At 58.7% G+C, this 23,357-nt stretch overlaps 1 protein-coding gene across 15 annotated transcripts in view; it reads right to left on the minus strand.

Moving 5' to 3' along the window:
* The window catches only part of NRXN2 (neurexin 2), a gene marked incomplete at its 5' end in the record, with an annotated part of 99,204 nt that overhangs the window by 11,749 nt on the left and 64,098 nt on the right, over positions 1 to 23,357 (minus strand). For 10 of the 15 annotated variants that reach the window (XM_082845296.1, XM_082845297.1, XM_082845295.1 and 7 more), the window contains 5 exons: positions 1,711 to 1,789; positions 4,344 to 4,669; positions 8,122 to 8,211; positions 12,410 to 12,581; positions 17,216 to 17,397. In XM_082845296.1, coding sequence (XP_082701422.1) covers positions 1,711 to 1,789; positions 4,344 to 4,669; positions 8,122 to 8,211; positions 12,410 to 12,581; positions 17,216 to 17,397 — 849 coding nt within the window. The remainder of the gene's footprint in view (positions 1 to 1,710; positions 1,790 to 4,343; positions 4,670 to 8,121; positions 8,212 to 12,409; positions 12,582 to 17,215; positions 17,398 to 23,357) is intronic. The other 5 variants (XM_082845293.1, XM_082845298.1, XM_082845288.1 and 2 more) reach the window with 1 other exon arrangement.

Consider the following 23,357-nt stretch of genomic DNA (forward strand, 5'->3'; position numbering starts at 1 on the left):
GTGTCCACCTATAGGAAAGCCCCACCAGTAACTAGGTAGGGGGAAAAGCAGGGTGCAAGGAGAGTGCTGTGTCGAAGCTGCCAGATTCCCAGAGCCTCCCAAAGCAAAGGTGGGGTGTGAGGGTGCATCCCTGAGCCGAGATCATCCAGTGAGACGGAGGGGAGAGCCCTCAGCAGAGGAGACTCCCCACAGGGGAGGGTGTCTGTCCAGAAAGCACTGGTCCTTGTCTGTGGCTGAGGAGGCCTTTCCAGCCCAGCAGCCGGAGGCTCCCGCAAGGACCTCAGGGCCCAGGACTGCCAGAACCACCCCCTCAGCTCTGGCCTACTGGGGGGACACGGGGCAGTCAGGCTTCAGCCTCTGGGCCTGGCGGCCTGCGCCCCAGAAACCTCTCTGCCCTTGGTCTCTGGAACCTGAGCCTCTGCTCCAAGGCTCCTCACACTCCTTCCTTGGTTGCAGCCCACCCTCACCTTCAGCCCCAGAGTGTCTCTTCTGGGGCTGGCAGACCCCCTAGGCTCATGCCCAGGCCAGATTCACAGGATATGCCCAGGTCACACTGCCCACCTCAGCTGACCCCATCACCCCCCGCCCCGACCCTGTGGGCACCTGCCCCAATCTCCAGCCTTCCAGTACCAACAACCCAGGTGCCACACGCTGCAAAGTAACAGAGAGAAGTCTCTGGAAACCCAAGCAAGGGATGAGGCTCCCAGGGGCTCATCCAGGACACCACCAAGCCCACGGGCTCCCACTGGGAAATCTGGCCACATCCAGTCTCCTTCCATTCCCGCTGCCAGCCTCAAGCACCAGGACCTCAGCTCCTCCCAGCCACCGCCCACCTGTTCAGAGGCACCCCCTGTGCCGTTCCACACCCCACACTTCTGAGTCGGCACCCAAGGCCCACCCCTGCCTTGCCAATCTGGTCTCTCTCTCTCTGGGGCTGCACCCTTCTCTCCAGCTGGAAGCATCAAGTAGAGCCCTGGAATGCCTCCCCCTGTAAGCCTTCCCTCCCAGCTCTGCTCTCCTCCTATAGCAGCTCCCCAACTAGAAATCTGGACCAGACCCCAGACCCAATCTCCCCGGGGGACATCATGTCTGGCTGGGGCACCTCCTACCCAGCACGCTGCCCGACACTGTGCAGTAACTGCCCCAGCTTGGCCTGGCAGCCCCGGCAGTGTCTGGCCACCTCCCTGACTCTGGGAATGAGGAGGGTTCAGGAGCCAGCAGAGACCTCCTCTTCTAGCGACCAAAAGAACACCAGGCCTCGGGGACTGATGGGAGTTGTAGTTCTGGACCCAGGAGTCGATGGGAATTGTAGTTCCTAGGCCTGTGTTCCCCATCCCCATCCCCCACACACCCCGCCCCACCACCCCCACCCCCCGACACACGCACCCTAAGGACTCATGGGAGCTGCAGTTACTCATCTTTCTAGGGAAAAGTCTCCCTCTTTCCCGCCCAGCATCCCTTGGCCCTCAACCCCAGGACCCCAAGCTAAGGACCTCACTATCTCTGAGGGGCACCAAAACGCCAGAAACTGCCTCGCCAGGGGGCATTTGCGGGACCTGGGGCAACGGTAGGAGGGGAAAGGAAGCTACCAGGGAAAGTTAAGGCCTGGCAGCAGGCCCCTCGGGCTCGGGCCAGGTGGCAGGGACAGTCGCCCCCCTCCCATCAGTGTTGCAGCGGGCCCGGGGCAGGGGAGGGGGGAAAGGCACTCACCAGTACTGGGCTCACACTCCTCTAGGTCCTCGTCGTCGCTCGGACACTCGGCCGAGGCCACCAGGAGGTCATCTGTGTTCTTGGGGGCGAGAGGAGGGTGGGGGGAAAGAAGAGGGTTCCAGGCTGGGTCAGCAGGCCCCGCAGCCACCTCTTGAGGCACAGGGGATGAGCCCTGGGCTGAGACACACACCCTGGTCCACACCCCAGCTCTCTCATCGCTCGCTGGGTGACCATGGGCCTCCACCTCCCTTGTGCAAAGGTAGACTGAACAGCGCCTGCCCTGCAGCGGTTCCCGCGCTCCCGGGGATCAATGAAACAGCACACGTTGTGCCATTTATTTCTGGGAAGCCTGGGAGACTGGACCCCGGAACTGGGACTGCAGGGCCAGAGCGAGGGGGCCCGGGGCGTCAGGGAGGTAAAGCACAGGGGCCTCTGGAGGCCAGCACAGGCAGACACGGAGCAGGACCTGGGGGGTTTCTTGGCTCCAGCCTCACCACCCCACCACCTTCATCTCTCTCCCAACCCCCTTCCCCGAGCCTGGAAACCGGGCTGCATACGATAATTAGGGCTGTGGTTGCCATGACAACAGGAGTCGACTTTGTCAGCATTTTCTCTCCTCCTGCTTGCAAAGAAAGAGAATCCCCAAGAAGGGTGAGTGTTAAGGGGTGGGGGGGATTCTCAGGGGGTGCTAGGGAAGAAACTCAAGGAGGGGAAACCCAGAATCCAAGCAGGAACGGACTCTGAGAGACTTCGGGTGCAGGGAGAGGGCCAGGCTGAAGGCCAAGGATGGGAGGAGTCTGGGGTGGGTAGGGGGTGAAACGGTCACATCTTGCTTCTTCCCCACCCCCTGAGTTTCGGACACTGCAGCCCTCACCCAAGGGCAAGGTGGGACCTGGAAGACTAATTTTCCTTCTGCATATCCGCCCCTCTGCACCAGTCTCCCCTGTGCAGGCTCCACCAGCACAGCTATGACCCCTAGAACCCCACCCTTCTCTTCTACCTGGATGTCTGCCCATCACCTCACACTGAGACTGGACAGCCCTTCTTGCCATTGGGCACTGGGCATGGCCGGTGCCCAACCTTGGCTAGAGCCAGGCCTTTCTCCCAGGGCTCCCCGCTCCCTAGGGCAAGGCCTGGCATTCAGGTCCCCTCGATTTTCTTGGCATTGAAGGCAGAACGGAAGGGGGCTCAGGCTTGACTCTCTTGCCTGGACGAGGCTGTCAGCCAGACCCAGGCCCCTGCAGCACTGACGGGGAGGGACGAGGGGACTGCAGCTCAGAGAACCCAGCCCTCATTTACAGAGGCTGAAGGCGGGCTGGCAGTGGAGGTAGGACACGTCCCCATGGCTGACCCAGCACCTCCCTCACCTTGGGAGGGCAGAGGTCCCTCCAGGCCCAGAGGCCCACAGCCATGTGTGATGGGGGCCAGAAGTAGCTTGGGCAGAGGGAGCAGGGTGACTGAGCAAGGTCCAGTGTGCCAGGTGTGAGCCCTCCCCCCGCTGGCCAACAACGACTGGCAGCAACAACTAGAAAACTCAGCTGCACTCCAGGGCTGCCTTGGTAAGTCACATATACTCAATCGGCTTTGGCCACCGGAAAAGCCAGGCCTGTCCTTCCCCAGTGGAGCCTCATTCTCAGGTACAGCCCCCTCCGGTGCTCCCCTGGGTGCAAGAGAAGATAAATTCAAACCTGACACAGGGAGAGCACCTGAGCAGGTAGGGCAGGCAGTGGGGAGGGAGGGTAAAGCACCAGGGGACTGTCTGTACCAGCCCCGGCTCTGAGGCACAGGCATGGAGGACACTGAGGCCTGCTACACGACGGCGTCTACTCAAGGTCACACGGAGAGGACGTGTGAAGGCAGCGGGCTGGCAGTCTCACTGCAAGGACACCAGCCATCAGGGTGTCCTGCTTCCATCAGCCTCCGGAGAGGGGCTGCCACCATTGGGTGAGCCACTAGCCCTTCCAGTGCTGTCATCTCTGTGCCCTGCGCAAAGCGATGCCATTGTGGCTCCCTCCGTCTCTCCCTCAATGCCCACACAACACTGGGCGTCGCCTTCGTTATGGGGCAGGCAGAGGGGGTCATTCCACCCCTCATCCCCAGCCCGGACTTCCTCTCTCATAAGTGGGGTGGTCTCCCCTGGTCTAGCTAGGGTACCAAACTCCCCCTCAACTCTGGGAATGGTCCCCCTAGAAATAGTGGTCACCTCCACATCTACAACATCCCTGGTCATCAGGGTGACAACCGCTTCGAGAAAGGAGACCTTGGGGACTTCCCTAGTGGTGCAGTGGTTAAGACTCCGTGCTCCAAATGCAGGGGGTCCGGGTTCGATCCCTGGTCAGGAAACTAGATCCCACATGCATGCCGCAACTAAGAGTTTGCATGCCACAACTAAGGAGCTGGCGAGGCACAACTAAGGAGCCTGCTTGCCACAACTAAGACCCGGCACAACCAAATAAAGAAATAAATAAATAAACAAATATATTTTTTAAAAAAGAAAGAAAGGAGACCTTGCCAGCCCCACCTAAACCACAGTCCCCTCCGACCCTTCCTGAGCGCCACAGTTGCTATGCAGACATCAGCCCTATTCCCCACCTGGAGCCCCGTTCCTCGTGCACCGGCGGAGGGGCCCTCACCTGGGTGGTGCTGTCCCTCAGCGTGGGGGAGCGGCCCCGGCGCGTGGTGGTGGTGGCCATGGTGGTGGTGGTCTCCATGATGGTGGTAGCCATGTCGGCCAGCAGGGTGGTGGCCGTGGTCTCCGCACTGAGCAGCACGGACGGCCCCTCCCCCACCAGGCGCAGGTGGCCCTCGGTCCGCACGTTGGGGTCGCTCTCGGCGGCCAGCGCCAGCACCTTGAGCCCATTGTAGTAGAGGCCGGACACCTGGCCCTGGAAAGGGCGGCCCTGATCCCGGCCCCCAATCTTGATGGCAGCCTGGCTGTTGAAGATGGTCAGCTGGCGGCCTGGGGGGGAGGGGAAGGGGTAGGAATGACAGACGGGGGGGGGGGGGGGGGGCAGGCAGTGGGGTGGGGAGACCAGAAAGGGATAGGGAGAATGGATGGAGATCCAAGGGAGGGAAGGAGGGGTGGAGGTGGAAACCAGCAAGTGGGGGTGGGGTGGGGAGGGAGAAAGGAGGAAGGGGCAGACACCAAAAGGAAAGTCCTTGTCAGTCACTAGCCCGGCCCAGCCAGGTAGGGACCCTGGACAGGAAGGATCTCCAGGACACACTTGGGCTGGGAAAGGGGGCCCAGCTCCCCACTCTTCCCACCATGCTCATGCCTCTGGCCTTCCCATCCCCCCTCCTCTCCTGCTCCAGGGGCATCGCTCCCCTTCTTTCCCTTCCCTCAATTTGACCCCCCATCTTCCCTCTGTGCTTCCCCAAACTTCCCACACCCAGTGTCCAGCCCCAAGCCACAGAACCCTCGGAAGCAGCAGGTAGAGGAGACAAAAAGGCAGAGACAGAGCAGCGACTGCCAGGCCACATGGTCAGTGCATGTCAGGGCAGGGATGGAGATGAGACCGAGGGGTGGACAGTGCATGGGAGGAGCGCCAGCGTGAGTGAGGCTGGGAGCAGCCGGGGACCTCACGCCACCCTCCCAGCCACCACCAGGCCCTCTGACCAGGCCCCCCTCTCTCCTCCTCCCCTCCAAGGCCCAGCCACTGCCTGGGGATCAGGCCCTGGAGAGCAGAGACCTTCCTTCCCTGCCAGGATGTGCAAGCACAGAGATGGAAAATGTTAAAGGGACCTTGCTTCGCTCGCTGACAGCCAAACAAAACCAACTCCAGCTCCAACCTCACTCTTTACTTAGCAGTTACACCTCAGAATGCCCACCTGGGTGGGGTTTGGCTGTTCTGTTTGGTTTTAATGGATCTGGGGGTCAGTTTAACCCTCTGAGTTTGTTGCTTTGGTTTGGTTTTTAGAAAAGATATTTATTGTGTTTAAGTTTAGATTTAACTTTGGTTTTGATGTTGCTTATTTTTGGGGGGAGAGGGTCAGAGGAACTACTAAGTTGCCCCCTGCTCCCCTGGACCTTCAGCTGCTGGTGCTGGGGGTGTTTAAGACCTGGCTTAGCCCTTGTTAGCCTCTGGTTAGTGCTTTGTTAAAGATCTGGTTTAGAGTTACGTGCCTGTAAGCCCTGCCCCCCAAACCTGGGCTGAGGACAGTCCAACTTGTGAAACCCACACCCTTGTTGGCAACACAGGTTCCCTGGGACACCCAGGCCTCTGGGGCACCCAACCATCTGTCTGGCCTCTGGTCAATGATCAGCCAGGGGTGTGTCTGCTCGGCCCCTCTGCTCAACCTCTGTACCTCCTCCAGCTCTCCCTCTGCCCAGCACCTCCCTCAGGCCTGGAGCAGGGTCACCATCTTACAGATGGGGGAGCCGGAGCCCAGAGAAGCGGAGAACTAGTGAGTGGCAGCTGGACACCAGACCCAGAGAGGCCCTTGAGGAGCACTGTGTCCAGAGTTTATTCCCGCATATGAGAATTATGAGAAAAACGAAGGGAAGAAGGTTCACAGTGGTCAAATGAGTTTGGAAAACAAACATTTCACAATTACACAAGAGGTTTGTCTCTCACAGGACCTCTCAGAGCCTTTATTAAAATCCATGTCCATATGCATCTCCAAGAGGAAGAAACAGGATTCAGACTTCTCAAGCTCATTTCACCACAAATCTCTCTCTCTTTCTCTCTCTTTTTTATAACCATAAATCTCTTCATCGTGAAGCATCTCATGGGACTTATGCTTCACAGGACATGTTTTGGAACTGGATTCACTCAATAAATATTTATTAAGAACCTACCACACGCCAGTTGACAGTAAAGTAGTCCCTCCAAGAACGCCCAGCTTTTGTTCTCAGATACTTTCCTGCTCCTCATTTCATCTCATCCTCACAGCACCCGGTGTGAGGCAGGCTGAGCCGGGATCACCAGCCCTGTCTCCCCGAGGAGGGAACTGAGGCTCGGGAAGGGGAAGCCTTGAGCAAGGCCGTGCAGCAAGTGAGCTCCTCCAGCCACACTCTGGGAAACACTAGAGTATGTGGCCAACCCTTCACTTTCTAGAAGAGGAAGCAGAGGCCTAAAGAGAAGATGTGACCCTGCAGCTAGTAAAGGATGCCTGGGCTTCCAAACCACCGGCAGGAGCTCTTCCCTCATCTGGACCACAAGTCCCTCCACCCCCACCCCCCTACCGGGCCTGTCCGGCTCTCCCTACCCTTGGGGTCACAAGTTGTCCCAGCCTCAGCCCAAGCTGCTCCCTTGGCCTCTCTGATTCCGGGAGAAGGAGGTGGGTAATGGAGAGGAAGCTACACAGGTGAGCCAACTAGGCCTCTGGGGCCCCACCCACCATGAACTCCTCAAAGGGTTAAAGTTCACCCCGCTGGAGAGAGCAGCCCAGTGTGGCTGGGGGCTGTAGGTTTTAGCGATGTCTGTTAGTCCCTTTAACTTTTTGTCCTGTTATGGATTTATCACATCTGGTTATCAGCATGTTTAGTCCCCGCTGGCCATGTTGGGGGCTGGAAGTGACATCGGGGGTTTTATTTAAAAGCACAGTTATCAGCTGGTTAGGTGGAGGTTTAACAGTTCTACTTCCCCCCTAGAGTTTAGCCTTAGAGGTACAGAGCTCGCCCCCTCTCCAAAGGGAATGGGATGGCTTTGCCCTTGGCCCCAACTTCCCTTGGTGACAAGTGGCCTTCTCCCTCACACCCAGCAGCGCCTCACACATACGGCCGCTTAGTCAGCCTGTTCTGTCTTCCTCATCAGCTCAGCAGGCACAGGAATCCCCATGGGATGGCCACCTCTTCCCCATCTCCTAGTCTCCCTGCAACCTCCACTGCTTCTAGGAGACCTTCCAGACCAAGGTGGGCCCGTTCCAGAGATGGCAGTCCCACAGACACTCTCTCAGGGTGGCAGTCTTTCCAGTAGGATCTGAGCCCCCCACTCTTCCCTTTGCTCCTCAGATGACCCTGGTGGACCCTTCCTACCCGCCTTTGGATCCTAGGACCAGCACTTGCTGCTTCCCAAAGCCTTCCTGCTTCTCAGTGTGCTGTGGCCCTCAGGTGGCCCTTGACAAAACCTCTGAGCCAACAGGGCAGCTCCCTCCCAACCCGCACTCCAGCCTGCTTTCCTGGAGGGGTTCCAGGATCTCCCCTATGACCCTAGTCCCTTCCCAGGTTTAGAAAGAGACCAAGGACTCTCCGTCTTCTAGGAAAAGCCCCTCGCCTGCCCAAACCACCACTCTAAAAGACAGGGACCCTGGACAACAGAGAGGAAGGGAACAACCTGGCCGGACAATTGTCCTTTCACTAGGGGGTGGACGATGGGGAAGGCACGGATGGGGAAAGAGAGAGCTCTGCACCTTTAAGATAGTGTTTTTAAAGTTAATTAATTAATTAATTAATTAATTCTGGTTAATTACCTTTGTCGAGCAGCCATTCATCTACTACTCGACCAAGCCGGTAGGGGATTCTCTGTCTAGCAATCGCCAGGCGCTCGTTATCAAAGTTTCCTTGGAAAAGTTTAGAAAGACAGTAGGTTTCTCAGGCGGCGAAATTAGAAAGTAATTATGCATTTCTCAGGAGACTCAGAGTAAGCAGCGACATTCAACGGAGAGGGGGCCAGGTCCACCCAAGGCGGGAGAAGAAACGCGGGTCCCTCGTCCTCCCTCCGGTCCCCCTCCCTAGGCTCCCATGCAGAGCCAGCCCCACCCTGGGGGCGGGAGCGACCCAAAGAAGAAGAGAGGGACAAAGAAGAAAAGGGAAGGGGAAAGGAAGAAAAGGCAGCGGGAGGCCAAAGGCCAGAGGTTAAACAGGTTTGTCTGTGCTCTCCCTGTCTGCCCACTTCCTTCCCCATCCCAGAGCGGGGCAGAGGGGCGGGGAGGGGCATTTAGCGGGTTTAAGTTGGGGGTGGGAGGCCTCGGTGGCCGGCGGGTTACTGCGTTTAGAGGGCTGTTTAGAAGTGGGAGGGACGGGTTAAGCGGGGGGTTTATGCGGCATTTAAGGGGTGGCCCAGCACACGCATTTAACAGTGAGATTCAACCACTTCTCGAAGCCCCCTCGGCTCCCTTTACCTTCCGTGCTCAACCCCCAGCTTCCCCTCACCTCCCACCCCACCCCAGCCCACCACCAGCTTCCACCTGAGTCCCCCCAAGCCCCCCGCTGCTCTCACTGCAGGCACTTCCGGCTTCTCACCCTGGGCACAGGTGCCTGCTTGTGGCAGCTGGATGTCACCCAGCCGCCTCGCCCACCCTTTGCATCTCACCTCTTCCACCCCTGGTCCACCCTACAGGCGCCCCAGCCCTCCTCTGCCTGGCGGCACCTTGCTCTCTTCCCCTCTCTCTCAGCTTCATTCCAAGACCCTCAGACTCCTGTCGCTCAGGTCCCCTCTCCTTCCGGCCCTGGGGAGCCCAGTCCAGCTCCCACCTGAGCCTTCCTCCTTCAGGTTCCTCCCCCCACAATTCCTAACCTCCACCCCTCCTCTCAACCCTGGCTGCCCATCTGGATACACACCTGTTCTTCTCTCCACTCACAGGGAGGAAGGAGGATATGTGTGTGTGTGTGTGTGCGCGTGTGTCTGTCTGTCTGTGTCTGTGTGTCCTGTGAGCTCTTCCCCAAGGCTGTAGGTGATCCCAAACTGCAGCCGTGGAAATGGAAATGATTTCCTTTGGAAATCTGGCCACTCTACCCACTGAAACCACTTACACGATCTTCAGTAACATGCATGCCGGGGGCATTTTCCCTCTCATCTCCCACTGCACAGCTGTACTACCTGCCCAATGAGACCTGGGCCTGGGCCTGCCTGCGTACACATCCCGTTAATGAGCCCATGGTGTATTCACACGAGCATGGATGGGGCCTCCCTAGGTGCTTACGAGGCAATGAGACCCTGCCTTCCCACAGATTCCACAGGTTCTGAATCCACAGATTCAGGTCACTTGTGTTTCAGACAAAAATGGATCATCCATTTGTTTAGTCACTCAACAAACATTTCTTGAGTGCCTGTTCTGTTCCTGGTGCTGGGTACTGGAGATGCAAAGATGAACGTCCGGTCCTTGACCACCGGGAGCCCCAGCCAAGCAGGAGAGACTGGCAAGTGACCAGCAGTGTCCTGTGTTCTGTTAGAGGTAGCACAGCCCTGGGGATGGGGCTGAGAGGGGCCCTAGAAGACACTGGAGGGGAAGTATAGTAGCCAGAAGAGTGTCAGATGGGGGGAGGGAGGGAGAGGGCACACACATACAGAGGCAGAGAGGCAGGAGGGCAGGAGGCATTCAGGGACCTACCTGCACTGGGATAGAGTTGTGGGTGCGTCTGTGTGTCTGTGTGTGGCATGTATTTGTGTGTGGGTCCTGAGAAGGAGGGAAGAATGAATGTACGTGTGTCTCACCGGCACACATAACAATTCTAACAAAAGCTCCGTTTACACAGCACCTCTGAGCACCTCTGCTACGCCACGCCATTCTAGCACTCTCCTTAGGTTATCTCACGGAACTCTCACAGTACGGCTATGAGGTAGATATTATCCCCAACCTTCACAGGTAGAAACTGAGATCCAGAGGAGCTACATGACTTGTCCAAGGTCACACAGCTTGTCAGTCGGAGACCCAGGATTTAAAGCCTGGTCCTGCTGACTCGGAGTCCCTGGGCTGTGTCTCTGAGCTCCCTGAGTCTGGGTCACGCACACTGCTGTTGCTCAGGGTGACTCTCGGCTTTCGTAAGGGATCTGCTGTCACAGGGCACACAGGCAGCCACCAGGCCCTCACGGTGCTCTGCTTGGCAGGTAAGGGGGCACCCAGTGGCCTTCCGCACCCCAGCCAGGGGTCCTTGAGCAGAGGAGAGAAGGCGTGACTCCTCTAACCTCGCATCCAGCCTGCTGGGCTCCAAGGGGAGGAGCTCTGGCTTGACATGGTAAAGGCTTCATGCTCCCCAAGTCCAGCCTTGTCCAGTGTAGGCTGGCGTCTTCACTGCTACAAAGGTTGCCCTGGGATGTGTGTCTAAGACAGAGCGAAGTCTGATGCCCGCAGAGCCTGGCCTGTCAGTGTCTGCGCATCTGTGGGACTCAGCATGGGAGCGTTTATGTGCCGGAGTTGCCCTACACGTGCCCAGGCCCTGGTGTAAGCTGGCATCCCACTGTAGGGCTCTTTTTTACCTCGTGTCTGTCTGACCGTATGAATATCTGCAGTTGTCTGTGTGTCTGGGGCTGGCCTGTGTGTTTGTCAGCCTCTGAGTTTCCTAGGGGCCCGTGTGGTTCTCTCTATTTCCAGGGCCTGCCTGAAAGCGTCTGGGTACAAGCCTACATGGCTGTGAGTCGTGAGCCCACACTGGCGTTTTCATCCTGGCATGTAAGCGGGTCCATGAGGGTCTGTGCACTTGAGCCTCTCACTGTCCTTCTGCCCACGGCTCTCTCAGCCAGCATGGGGCAGCTTCTCTGGGCATCACTTCTGCCAGGAGAGGGGCTAGCCCGAAGACGCTCTCTCTGCTTCTCAGGGGCTGCTTCTCAGTCGGCACCCGCGCGTGTGACTCTGCAGTGCTGCTCAGCCTGTATCTCCACATCTCTGTGTTTCTGTGGTTCTTCTGCAGTACCTCCACTTCCCCTCCCTCTTCATCTCCCGCACTGGGGCTCTCTTCCTCTCCCTCCCGAGGCTCTGGCCACCTCCTCTCTCGCTGGCTGGGTCTGCACGACAGCGGCTCCATATATCTCCCTGCACCCCTCTGGGAGCTGCCTCCGTCTCCGCTTCTGTCTGGGTGACTATTTCCATCTCTCTCCCTTGCTCCTCCTCTGGTTTCCTCTCACTCTGAGGCTCTTTCTCTGCCTCCCTCAGATTCTTGCAGAGTCTCTGCCTCCTCATTTCTTTCAGGTCCTCATTTCTGTCCCTCCCCTGTGCTCCTCAGACCTTGGTTTGTCCTCGGCCACCACAGCTGTCACACTGTTGAACTGGGTCTCTTTGCATCCCCGTGCTCCCCCAGCCCCAAGACTGCGAGCTCCCTGCAAGCAGGGGCTGTATGCTGTGTCCTCAGGGCGCGGCACAGGACCTGATACTAGCAGGTTGTCGATGAAGGTTTGTTGAAGGCACTTGACCTATTTTTCGCTCTCGTTGTCACTTGTCGCTCTCTCCTTTTCACCATGTCCCTTACTTCTTGAGACCCTGGGGTTCCTTTTCTCTGGGTCTCCATGGTTACTTCTCTTCCTTTATCGAGATCACCTAATATGAACCTTTGACTTGCTCTTTGTAAAGACCTGGGTTCTTGCCTTGGTTCTATCCTTGGGAACAGTCCTGCCTCCTTGCCAAGATCCGTTTTGGGTTACTTCTGGATCTTCTCTCTTTGGTTTCTGCATCTGCCTCCCCATTTCCGCCTGTCCCTCTTTTCTCAACTCATCCTTCCCTCAATTACGACAGACTCTCCTTACTTCTACCTTCCTTCCCTCCTCTCCTCCCCCATCCACAAACTGGACCCTGACCTTGCATCCTTCCCTGTTCAGCTGTGCCGCCTCCCTCCTAGCTGACCCACTCCCACAGTCTCGCCCCCACCCTACAAATCCCAACTTTTCCCTTTAGCCCTGCCCCGCCATCGTCCCGCCCCTACAAGCCACGCCTTTCCCGCAGCCGAAAGCCTCGCCACTTAACCCCGCCCCCGGTGCAGGCAGCTCTCCTATCAGAGGCCGCCCCGCCCGCCCTACCCCGCACCTCCCCTGCGCCCCGCGCCGCCTACCTGCCGGGTACCGCTCGTTGACCGGCCAGCTGTCCACCTGCAAGGTGGCATTGCCGCCGCTTCGAGTGAAGCGCACCACGTGGTATTTGCCGTCGCTCACGATGGCGTTGGGCTCGTCGATGGTAATGTCGTCCGTGCCCACGTTAAAGATCACCCCCACGGTGCCCTGGTCCTGGGGACAGGGAGGTAGAGGTCAGGGATCCGGAGGGAGAGACCGTTCACTCCTTCTAGAACTCCACCTGTGAACACCACCAGTCCAGCTCTGCAGCATTTAACAGCTTTACAACACACCTCTCCCAGCCGCGCCTTTACTGGACCTTTTCACCTGCCCAAGGAGGTGGGCAGGCTTGTCCCCTCCCTGCCTCATATGCAAGCAAGGGAGTAACTGCGGTTCCGAGAGGTTGGGGAAGCCACCGTGGGGTGCACAGCATGGGCCTGGAGCACTTCCACTGACCACACCTGCCTGTTGCTTTTTGGTTCAATCAAAATGTTCACAAATGTTCACAGGGCACCTCCTCCATGCAAGGGCCACTCCTCCATGCAAGGGCCTCCAGGCCCCAGACAGGGACGACCAAGAGGAACCCAGGACCAGTGGGACCACAGAAGGTGGAGGCTTCACCAAGGCACAGCTAACAGAGAAATCCACAGAAGCCAGCCCTGTGCCTGAGGAGGGTCTGGCCTCCCCACTCCTCACACCTCCAAGCTCAACCCTCGCCTCCCCTGCATGTTCTGCACTGGGCGAGTCCCTGAGGGCTCTGGCACCAGGGCACTGGCAGGTGTCAGCCCATGGAGGTCAGGCCTGAGTGCAGGGGCAGCCCCTTTGCAGTCAAGGGGGCACAGGCGCAGGGTCTGGACTGTGTGTTCTGGAGGGAGTCAGGTATAGAAAGAGATCAAGAAGACAAACCATGTTGGGCTTATTAAGGGAAGGTGAGCTTGGGGGTGTAATGGTAGAGGATAGGGCTGGCAGCTGGGAAGGGACAGGAAGAGGAAAGACAGGGACTGAGGCGTGGAGAAGGGGAGCAAAGAGTCAGTCTGAGCAACCTCTCCCAGGCCCAGGCTCCAGAGAGGACCTGCATAGGGAACCCTTCAGAGCCCACCCAGGATCCAGCCCAGGAAGAGTTCTGTCCATGGTGCCAGAGTGAGAGGGAGAGCCTCACTGAACCCCTAAATGGTGCCAGGTCCTCTGTGGGTACTGTACACACATGCTGTCTTCATCCCCACAGCAACCCTCTGAGGAATAGACAGCATCCCATTCTACTGAGGGGGAAACTGAGGCTCAGGGAGGCTAAGTAACCTCCCCCAATCTCACAACTCATAAGGATGGACCCCCAGATTTGAACCCCAGTTGGCCTGACTCCAAAGCCAAGTGCTCCCTCCCGCTTTGCCCGCCAGTCTCGGGAGACACTGACTCAGGGTGCTGGAGGTGGGAGTGATCTGAGAGGCTACTGAGGCCAACCTTCCTTCAAGACCAAAGACGTCTAAAGAAGCCAGTGGAAGGCCCACTCGGCCCTAAACCTGAGCCCTTATTCCATTCCCTGTACTACCCAGCAGCACCCCCGAACTCGGCCTCCTGAGTTCCTGCACCCCTCCTCCCACACAGGACAGACACTCGCACAGGCTCACACAGTCACGGGGACCAGATCAGCACGGAAGACACTACACTCCTGGAGTCTTCCTGAAAGACTGTTGCTGTCCGGCTTGGGCATGAGGAAGCATTTAGTTGCCACCTCCAGCATGCAACAGGGCTGAGGGGCTTGGTGGCCCTGGGTGTGGGGATGGGGTGACTCACAGACGGGGCAGGGATTGGGGTTTTGCGGAGAGAGCTGGGGGGGCAGGATGTGCAGCCGTGGCCCACTTGAAGATCCACGCCCTACCCCTTCCCCACTGTGGGTCCAGTTCTCCCCGTCCTAGAACCTGGGAAAGACACACGCACACACACACACACGAGTCATACACACTCACACACACACACACACACACAGAGTCATACACGTGCAGCGTCCCTCAGATGCAGCAAAGCAGGGAAACTGAGGCCGAGCTTGCCTAACAAAGGGTACTAGCAAGCCGCACTCATCCACCACCCACAGACTGACGACATCCAGGGAGAAGGGGTGGTCTCTGCTCCCCACGTGAGAGGAACAGACCTCAGTACTATTGTCAGTAATAGAACAGCATCAGCCCCTTGGGTGCCTCTGAGGGTTTCTCCCCACGAGGCTCAGCTGGGTGGTGACAACGGTCAAGGAGCAGAAGTGGTCTGGGAGCCGGGATGGCAGAGGGCTGTCCAGGGCGGCTGGAAGGCAGGACACCTGCGTTTCCTAGGAGGCAGCCGAGCCCAGAGCCCAGAGCCGTGCACTCCAGGGGAGAGGCAGCTCCCAGAGCTGCTCCCCACGTGAAGTCAGTTGTCACTTCTTTTAAAGTCATTAATTCCTAATTCCCCAATTACCTCATTAGGCGGCGGTGGGAGAACGAGGCCGCTCCTACAGCAAATAATTATGGGAGTCAAAATTAATTTGGCAAAGTGGAGCGACGCTTTATTAGAAACGTCAAATTGCTTTTCTCTCATTTTGCTGCCGCCTCCCCACTCTCTGAGAGCTGCTAATGACGCGGCGGTGGGAGCTGATATATCACCAGGGGAGAAGGGGGCTTGGGGGCTGCCCCAGGGGGCTTCAGCCCGTCGGGTGCCCAGCTCTCCCCTCAGAGCTGACCTCTCTCATGGCTCCTACGCTTCCTCCAGGGCCCCCGACCCTCGCCAGGCTCCTCATCCCAGGGGCAGCCCCGCCCCGCCCCGCCGGCTACAGCACGAGGCACCAGGCCTCGTTCCTCCATAACCCTCGTTCCTCCATAACCCGGCACCAGGCGAGGGCTGTGGGCAACTGCTGGGAGGGCAAAGGAGACTCCTTCTCCCTGCACCCTGATCCCCCTGCCCCTTCTCCTCAGTACTGGGGAACCCTGTCCCCTAAACCTTCAGGCATATCAACAGAAGTTGTCAAATGAGGCGGACACAGTGCACCCACAGATCTGCTCACCCAGGTGGATGCTCACAGGTGCTCAGGACATTAGTGGACACAGTGCTTCCCACGGGCTGGGCAAGGAGTGTCCTCAGTGCTTTATATACATGGTCTCGCTTATTAAACCTGCGAGCATCGCTGTCCGCTTATCATGCCATTACACAGATGAGGACACTGAGGCTCGGAGACACAAGGTGATGCACTAGGGCAGAGCAAGGACGCGGCAGAGCTGGGACTCAAACCCAGGCATCTGCTCCAAAGCCACACACCACCTCTCAGGACTATGTGATGAGAGAGCAGCAGCCCTCACTCACAGAGAGGGACCGGAAACACAGTCACACCTGCCACGCAGAGTCAGGAGACTGAAACAGCAGCAAATGCCACACTGCCAAGAAATACAAATATAGAGCGACACACCCGATCAGAGGCCACGAGACTGTCCCCCACGGCGCCGCCCCCCCAGCACTCCTGACACGATCAACATGCACGGGGCCCACACTGTCACATACAGTCACCGTCCGCACTGCCTCTCACGCAGGTGGAGACGCTCACACGCACGGAACTTGCAGGCCTTCTCCCCAGGCTACTCCTTACTCTGCTTTCCTTTCCCCCTCGTTTCCCTGCCCGGCCTCCCAGGCCCGGTGTCCATCAGCTGCCACTTCTACTCCAGCTCCTCTCTGTCCACGGTCCATCTCTCCTCAGACCTCCTTCCTTCCCTCCCTCGTGTCGGGGAAGGGGTGTGCAGGCTGGGGACCCTGCAAAGCTGTCATGTAAGGAGGGGCCAGAGCACAAACGAGCCTTCTCCCCTGGCTCCCTCGCTCCCCTGAAAGCTCAGGGCCCCCCACTCAGACCCTTCCAGCACACAGAGCCTGGCCAGCCTGTTCAACCCTCCCAGCTCGGGGTCCTGGCCAGGGTCACCATGTGGGATGTGGGCAGGGAAGGGAGGGGGCCGTAAGCGGCTACATAGGTGGAAAATGGAGACTGAGGTCAGAGGCCCAAGGGTTAAGACAGTGGGCCAGGGGCAGGGGAGAGGCTAAGAGCACAAATGAAATGGAGCAAGGCTTGAGGCCACAGGGAAGTGTGTGGGGCCAGAGCAGAGAGGGGGAAGAAAAGGGGCCGCCCGAAGACCAGAGTTAGGATGGAAACTGTGAGAAGAGGAGCCACAGGCATGGCGGGGGGCCTAGAGGGAGGCAGTGGGGAGCAGCAGAGGGCGAGGAGGGGAGCTGGGCAGAGAAAAGCAGAGCTGAGCAGGACCGGAGGCCAGAGCAGAGATGTGGGGTAGGGCCAAGGTCAGGGAGGAATGAGCAGGGCTATGGCCAGAAGGGCTGTAAGGGAGGCCGGGTAAGGGGGCGGCTGGGAGGGCAAAGGTCATGGGAACAGTAATCAAGGGCAGGGAGGCCCGAAGGAGGGGACAGGAAAAGGTGCAGGACACAGTGGGAGGCATAGGCGGTGCAGGAGTGAGCAGGCAGCAGCCCAGGGCAGTCACAAGGTGGGGATGTTCCCACAGGCTGCAGGAGAATGACTGGGAAGGCTGAAGGAAGCCCCTGAGGTCTCAGGGTGGGGAGCTGGGGAGCTTCAGGTGAGCGGAGGTGGCTCTGGGGGCCTCAGTGAACAACCGGGAGGAGAATGGGTCTCAGGTGCGGAACCACAGACTGGAAACCCCAGCACTCAGGGAACAGAGGTTCTGAGGGCTCCACGGGAGGGGAAGATGCGAGGTGCTGGTCCCATGGCAAGAGAGGACTGAGTGGATTCGGGGCAGAAGGCTGGGGGGTCGGGGGTGCCAGCCCCGCGTCCTTACGATGTGCAGCTGCAGGTAGTCCCCGAGGCCGGAGGCGCTGTCCACCCGCACCAGCACGGCGCTCCGCTGGTGCGTGCTGAAGCCCACGGCCAGGCGGTCCATCCTCGTGCTCGGCCGGTCATTGGGAGGCCATGTGTAGGTGATGAGCGCTCCCCCCTTCCCAAAGATGTATGTGGTCCCGGCTGCAGAGAGAAGGAAAGGGAGACAGAGATAAGAGGTCAGGAGGGCGAGATTAGCGGGTCCTTGGGGCTGTGACCGGAGCACTGGGACACCAGGTTTAGGGTACGGGGGCTTCAACTGTGATACCCACAGCGGCCACCAGGCCCTGCCCTCCTAGGGAACAGTTGACAGGCGGGTGCCTGGGTGGGAGCCCGTGCAAGCGCGCAGACAGATGTAGCCGCCTCATCAAGAATTCTAGCTTTAATTACAGCAAAACAGAGAGGTAATAGAGAGAGTGACACACAGAGAGAGAGAGCCCGGAGAGAGGCTGGCTGCAAGGGGCCAGAGGAGATCGCCAGGGACAGGCAGGACCCAAGGGGCCTGGGCCTGAGCCACTCGGCTGCCCCCAGGGCTGGCAGAGGTGACAGGTTCGAGGTCTGTACTTGTGCGGGGCCTGAGCGGAGCAGGCGCCAAGGCGAAAGCAGCCCCAGGCGATGGCGGCGGCAGAGCAGGGGCTGCTCCTCTGACTCACAGCCTGCAGGCTGGCCCCGCTCCAGCGCCTGCTCCCCACCCCCTCCCAAGCCCCTGCAAACCCTGGTCCCTCGTTGCCCGGACTCCCTGCTTCTACTCCCAGCTAGGGGACGGCCTGGGTGCCAAAACGGGGTGTGGGGGAGGGGGGGTCCTGGAGCCCTGCCCAGAAAAGAAGAGACAGACAAGGGGGTGGGGGGTAGAGATTGACAGCCAGAGGAGGAAGGAGGCAGAGAGACAGATGGACAGAGAAGGACAGAGAGGGGTGTAGGTGAGAGAAGGCGGGAGAGTGGGAGCCAGAGATGATGAAGGGATCCCTCTCCCTACCCTCTCCCATCCCACCCTCTCTCCCCCTCTGTCTCCTCTTTGCCATCCGGCTGCTGCTGGGGCGGGTGTGAGGTCCCTAACGATCTCAGCCCCAAAATAAACCCTATTAGTCGCCTTGTTCCCTCCTGCGGCTGCCTGGGCTCCCTGGGGGTGGGGGCAGACTGATGGCCAGGGTGGAGGCAGGGGTCAGGGCCGGTCGCCCAGTTTCCGGGAAGGGAGCTTTGTCTGGGAGGCCTAGAGGACTAGTACTCTGGGGCCTTCAGAGAAGGAAAGACAACAATCTTGCATTCTTTAGAACATAAATGGAGCAGATGAGACTCATAAAATGCTTAATTAAATAATTAGCCACTAACAACTCCTCTCAAAGCACTTCTTGCGGGTAGAGGGGTTCAGGGGAGGACTTATCCAGAGAGAAGGAGAGAGGCGGATGGAGCGTGAGGGCACAAGCCTGGAGCAGCCTGGGAGAAAAGCAAGGCCTTGGGGGTGGGAGAGCTCTGGGTGGGTGGGAAGTCCGGGTCGGGGAAGGCCTGGGGTACTTCCCGGGAGCCAAAGCGCTCTGCCAAGATGGCAGCCAAGCTGGTAACACTAAGGCCAGGCCCCTCGGGCACCTTGGGGTCTCTCACCTCAGGGACTGGGAACCCCACTGTAGTTTGGGCAATCGGGGATCAGGGGTCTCTATCCCAGGAAGCTCCTAGGCCCCCGAAGGAGAGGGGACTCCTGAGTGCCTTGGAGGGAGGTACCATCTGCCCGCCCAGGAGGAGCTGAGAAGGGAAGGCTGTTGCCCGGGTCGCAGAGAGGCAGTGAGGCCAGCAGGGGGCTGGGGCTGGGGGGGCAGGAGCTGTCACCCAGAGCGCTTGTCATCAGGGCCCTCCGTCTCCCCAGGCAAGGCTAGAGGGGAGAGGTGACTCCCGGGGGGGGGGGGGGCAAGGCAGGTGGGAAAGAACCACCTTGATGTCAACTAACTGACATCTTGCCACAGCACATTGCAGGGAAAGTCCCCGCGCAGAAGATAGAGGGAGCTCGGCTCTGCCCCTCCAAACTGAGGGATGCTTCCTACCTGAGGGCCCCGGAGGCTCAGTGGTGAGATCTGAACTCTCAGGATGGGGTCCCAGGATCAGGGTGGAGAGCTGGACTGGGGCAGTGAGCCACACACCCGCCTCCAGCAGGTCACTGCCTGGACAGGGCAGGGCCCGAAGGCTAGGAGCAGGGTAGGCCTCAGTCAGCAACGGTCTCTCCACTCCCAACACTGCAGCACTCTGGAAAATCGGCTGTTTCCATGGTAACCGTAATAGCCAGGGTCCTCCCTTCCCCCTCCACTCACTCACAAGCTGCATGTACAAAATTTGGGGGGTGAGGAGGGCCAGGGGCGCTAAGATGCTGACCCTCCTCCACATACACCCCTCCCTGCTTCCCAGACCTGAGGCTGCTGCCTCTCACCCCCTGGGCTCCAGCGCCTCCCAGTCAGACGCGGGAGGGGCTTACTGGGTTTCTCGATCCCTCAGACCAGCGAAAGAAACTCCATCTACCTGGAGCCTCCCGAATCTCCCAGGTCTAGGGGAAAGAAGGCCCTTTCTCCTCACTTTCCCACCCCAGGAACCCAGACAGCACATCAGGCTGAGCCCGGAGAGGGCGCGAGGAGCGAGCACGCCCAATGCCCCATAGGGCAGTGAGGCCGGAGGGATCAGAGGCGGGGCGGTGCTCCAACCCCGCAGACCCCGCACCCACACACAGGCCACGACGCAGCCAGCTGCGCACAAAGACCCAGTGTGGAGAGGCAGACCCCAGACAGTAGACAGCCGAGAAACATGGCGGTAAGCGCACAATGACGGGCCCTGGCAGGCGGCGAGGGCAGCGGCTGGCTGGCACTGCGCAGGACGGGACAGGCGCACGGGTCCCCGCCCCCGAGGCCCATGGCGCACGGGCCGCACACCCCCGCCCCAGCCTCCCCCAGTCCCCAGCCAGGGCCCTGCTCGGCCGGGCCTCCCCCGGGATTTATTACACAGCTGCTCTCCCACTGCCGCCAGTTTTTTCCGGGGGTGGGGGGTGGGGGGCTGGCCTGTTAAAGCCTAAGGGCGTTTATTACACCGTGGGGGGATCGGGTGGAGAGACACTTGTTGGGCCGAAGAGGTGAAGGATGAATGGTTTATCGGACTGGGGCGGCACTAATTACCCTGGGGAGACATTTCTCTCCCCGGCACCCCGCTCCAGCCCGGGAGCACAGGGCTCGGGCTGGGATGAACGCGGGCGGAGGGGCGGGACTCCGCCTGGTCCCTCCCCGTCCCTCCCCGCCGCGCTGCGTAGGCGTAGGCGCCTCACGCCTCTCACTCCGCAAGCCGTCCTCCGCCCTGGCCACCGGGCGTCCTGGGTCGGGGGGCGAAGGCACAGGGAGCCCAGGACACCGAACCACAGCTAGAACCTCTGAAAGGTTCCGGAGAGGGCTCCAGAGAAGAAAGGGGCCAAAGCCAAGGCCCATTATGTTGCCCTAGGGTGGTCCAGACCCATTGCTTTTGACCTCCCCAGGAAAACGCTAGTGAGCTACGAAGTACACAACACTGCAGGGTGGAACGGTGGGGGCAGCCCTGAAGCCCAAGGCAAGACAGCCTCTGGCCAGACACAAAACGCCCCAGGCCCAAGTGGCCACCACCCGAAGGCCCTGGCCTGGAACCTTCTGCCCACACCCAACATGGTCCCCTCAATGCCTCCTGGACCCAGAAATTCACTGATCCAGTAGAACACTAAATGATCAAGAATCTTCTGTACAATTCCCACACACCTGCATTCTAGAAAAAAAAGAAAAACCCCAACCAACCATTAATAATGGTTAGCTTACCCAGACCCAAACAACATAATCATCCCATGTGAAAAACCACCCATGCAGTGCTGCCCCTGTGGTTAAAACTACACGTGCAGACCCTCTGTCTGCCTGTCCCTGCCGCATCAGAAGCCATGACAAAAACCTTCTGGTGGATCTCGAATCATGAGAGGAGAAAACGTCTTGTACAGTCCAGAAAAGCCGCAGTCCTGGGTGCCCACAGCCCACGCCAGCTCTCTGAATACAGACCCTCACAGTCCACGGGGTTATCTCTCAGGTCCAGAGCCCTGGGCTCAGGTCGCTCTTGATCCCAGAACAATAGCCCCTCAATTCTTAAGCCTGTTCTTGGCCATAAGACATCCAGTCAGAAATCCAAGTGAACACACCCATATCCAGCAAATCAAATGAAATGCCAGCCCCCTTTAGAAGCTGGAGTAATGAATCCAGAACCCGTGGAAGCTCCTGACTCAGAACCGAACCGGGATTGACCCCTCTATTCCTGGCCTCAGAGGGTATAAGAAATGAAGGTCAGGGGCTGCAAGGCTCGTAAAGGGCTCTGAAACTAGAATCAGGGTCAGAGTGTCACCCCCTCAGGCCATTTTTAGGACCCGGGTGTACTGGTCCTCCCAAGCGCAGACTGCCATCAGGTGCAGGAGTGTCAGTGAGTGTCCGGCAGGTCAGTAGGGATATTATGTAACGGGTGGGGTTGAGGGTGGAAAGGGAAAGGCAGGAAAGAGTGAGGAGAGGAGGGAAGGAAGGCAAGGAGGAATGCAGGAAGAACGCAAAGAGTCGGGAAGTGGAGACGCATGTGCAGGAAAGAGAGGCTTCTCACACTGGGGGCAGCCAGGGAGATGCTGGCACAGAAAGGAAGGGTCTCCCCTGGCCTACAAAGGTCTCCCAAGCTGGCCTCTTCCTCTAGCCAAGCATGGGGTCCCAGCAGAAGCCCATCCTGTCGCCTCCCCCCACATCTGAGGTGCACCCAGGTGGGGTTCAGCCACGACAGCTGGCCTCCTCCCCCCTCTTCTATCCGTCCTTTGACCCTTTTCCTTCCTCTTCACTGCCTGACCGTTCTCGGGCTCCTCCACTCGGTCTCCCCACCACCTTCCATCACGGCCCTGCAGCACCCTCCACCTCCTCTGCTTCCACGTGGTCCTCGGCAGCCATCGGCCCTTTTGGGGCTGTTTGTCTCCTCTGCACAGCAAGCGAGTCTCTGAGGCCATCCCAACACCAACATTCCATAGGTTCCCCCAACACCCCCCCACAAGCTCTTTCCTCCATTTTCTCTCCCTCTCCCCCAGCTCTTTGCATCCCGACTCCAACTCCTTCACGGAGCCTTCTTCTGGCACTTTGGCTCCCAGGTCCCTCCTTCCAATCTGCTCAGCTCCCCTGGGCCAGCCCCTCTCTCCTTTCCTTTCCCCTTTCACCTCCTCTCCTCTTCCCCCCACCATGATTTCCCCCAATAGCCTTTCCTCTCTTGTCCCTTCATGCCTCTCCTCATTGCCCAGAAAGACCATGTCCTATCTGGGTGTCTCTGGGGACTGAGCCTCAAGGGAGTCAGAAGGGATGATGAAGGGGACGGTGAAAGGCAAACAGGGCCAGATTGCTCGCAGGGAGAAAAGGGGAGTTAAAGTCAGGTGCAAGGTGTGGGGGGGGAAGTGAAGCAAGGAGCCTAGAGAGCATTGCACAGAGAGGACCCCAGCTGAGACAGGGGCTAGCCAGGGACACTCTGCTGGGCAAGGGAGAGGAAAGGAATGAAGGAGAGTGTTGGAAGAGGCCGCTCCTGGGAACTGGATGAAGAGAAAGTAGAAACATGAAGAAGATAAAGGTGAACTAGGAAAAAAGGGGAAAGGAGAGTAGAAAAGGGGTGGAAGGACTGAAAGTGATATGGGGGAACAAAGATTGGGAAGCAAGGATGGACAGATGTAGAACAATGATGGGGAGGCAGAGATGAGTGCAGAAATAGAAGGCCATGAGGGCATAGATGGGAAGTGAAGATACAGGCATGAAAGATGCGGGCAGAACAAAAATGGAGTAAAAAAAAATGAGAGGGGATGGATGAACAGAAATGGAAGTGATGGGAATACAGAAATTAGAGGCAACCAGGTACAGAGCGAGAACTGGTAAAGGCGCAGTGATGGGAGTCAAGATAAAAGGTGATGGGAGCATGGAGATGTCAGAGTGCCAAGATGGGAGGTGATAGGGGTTCAGAGATGGGAAGTGATGGGAGGACAGGTATAGGAGGTGATGAGGATATAGGGATGGGAAGTAATGGAGGTACAGAAACGGTGAGTGTTGGAGGGATGAGATGGGGACTGA

The sequence above is a fragment of the Leucopleurus acutus genome (genome assembly GCF_964270905.1).
Source record: "Leucopleurus acutus genome assembly, chromosome: 8".
NCBI classification, from domain to species: Eukaryota; Metazoa; Chordata; class Mammalia; order Artiodactyla; family Delphinidae; genus Leucopleurus; species Leucopleurus acutus.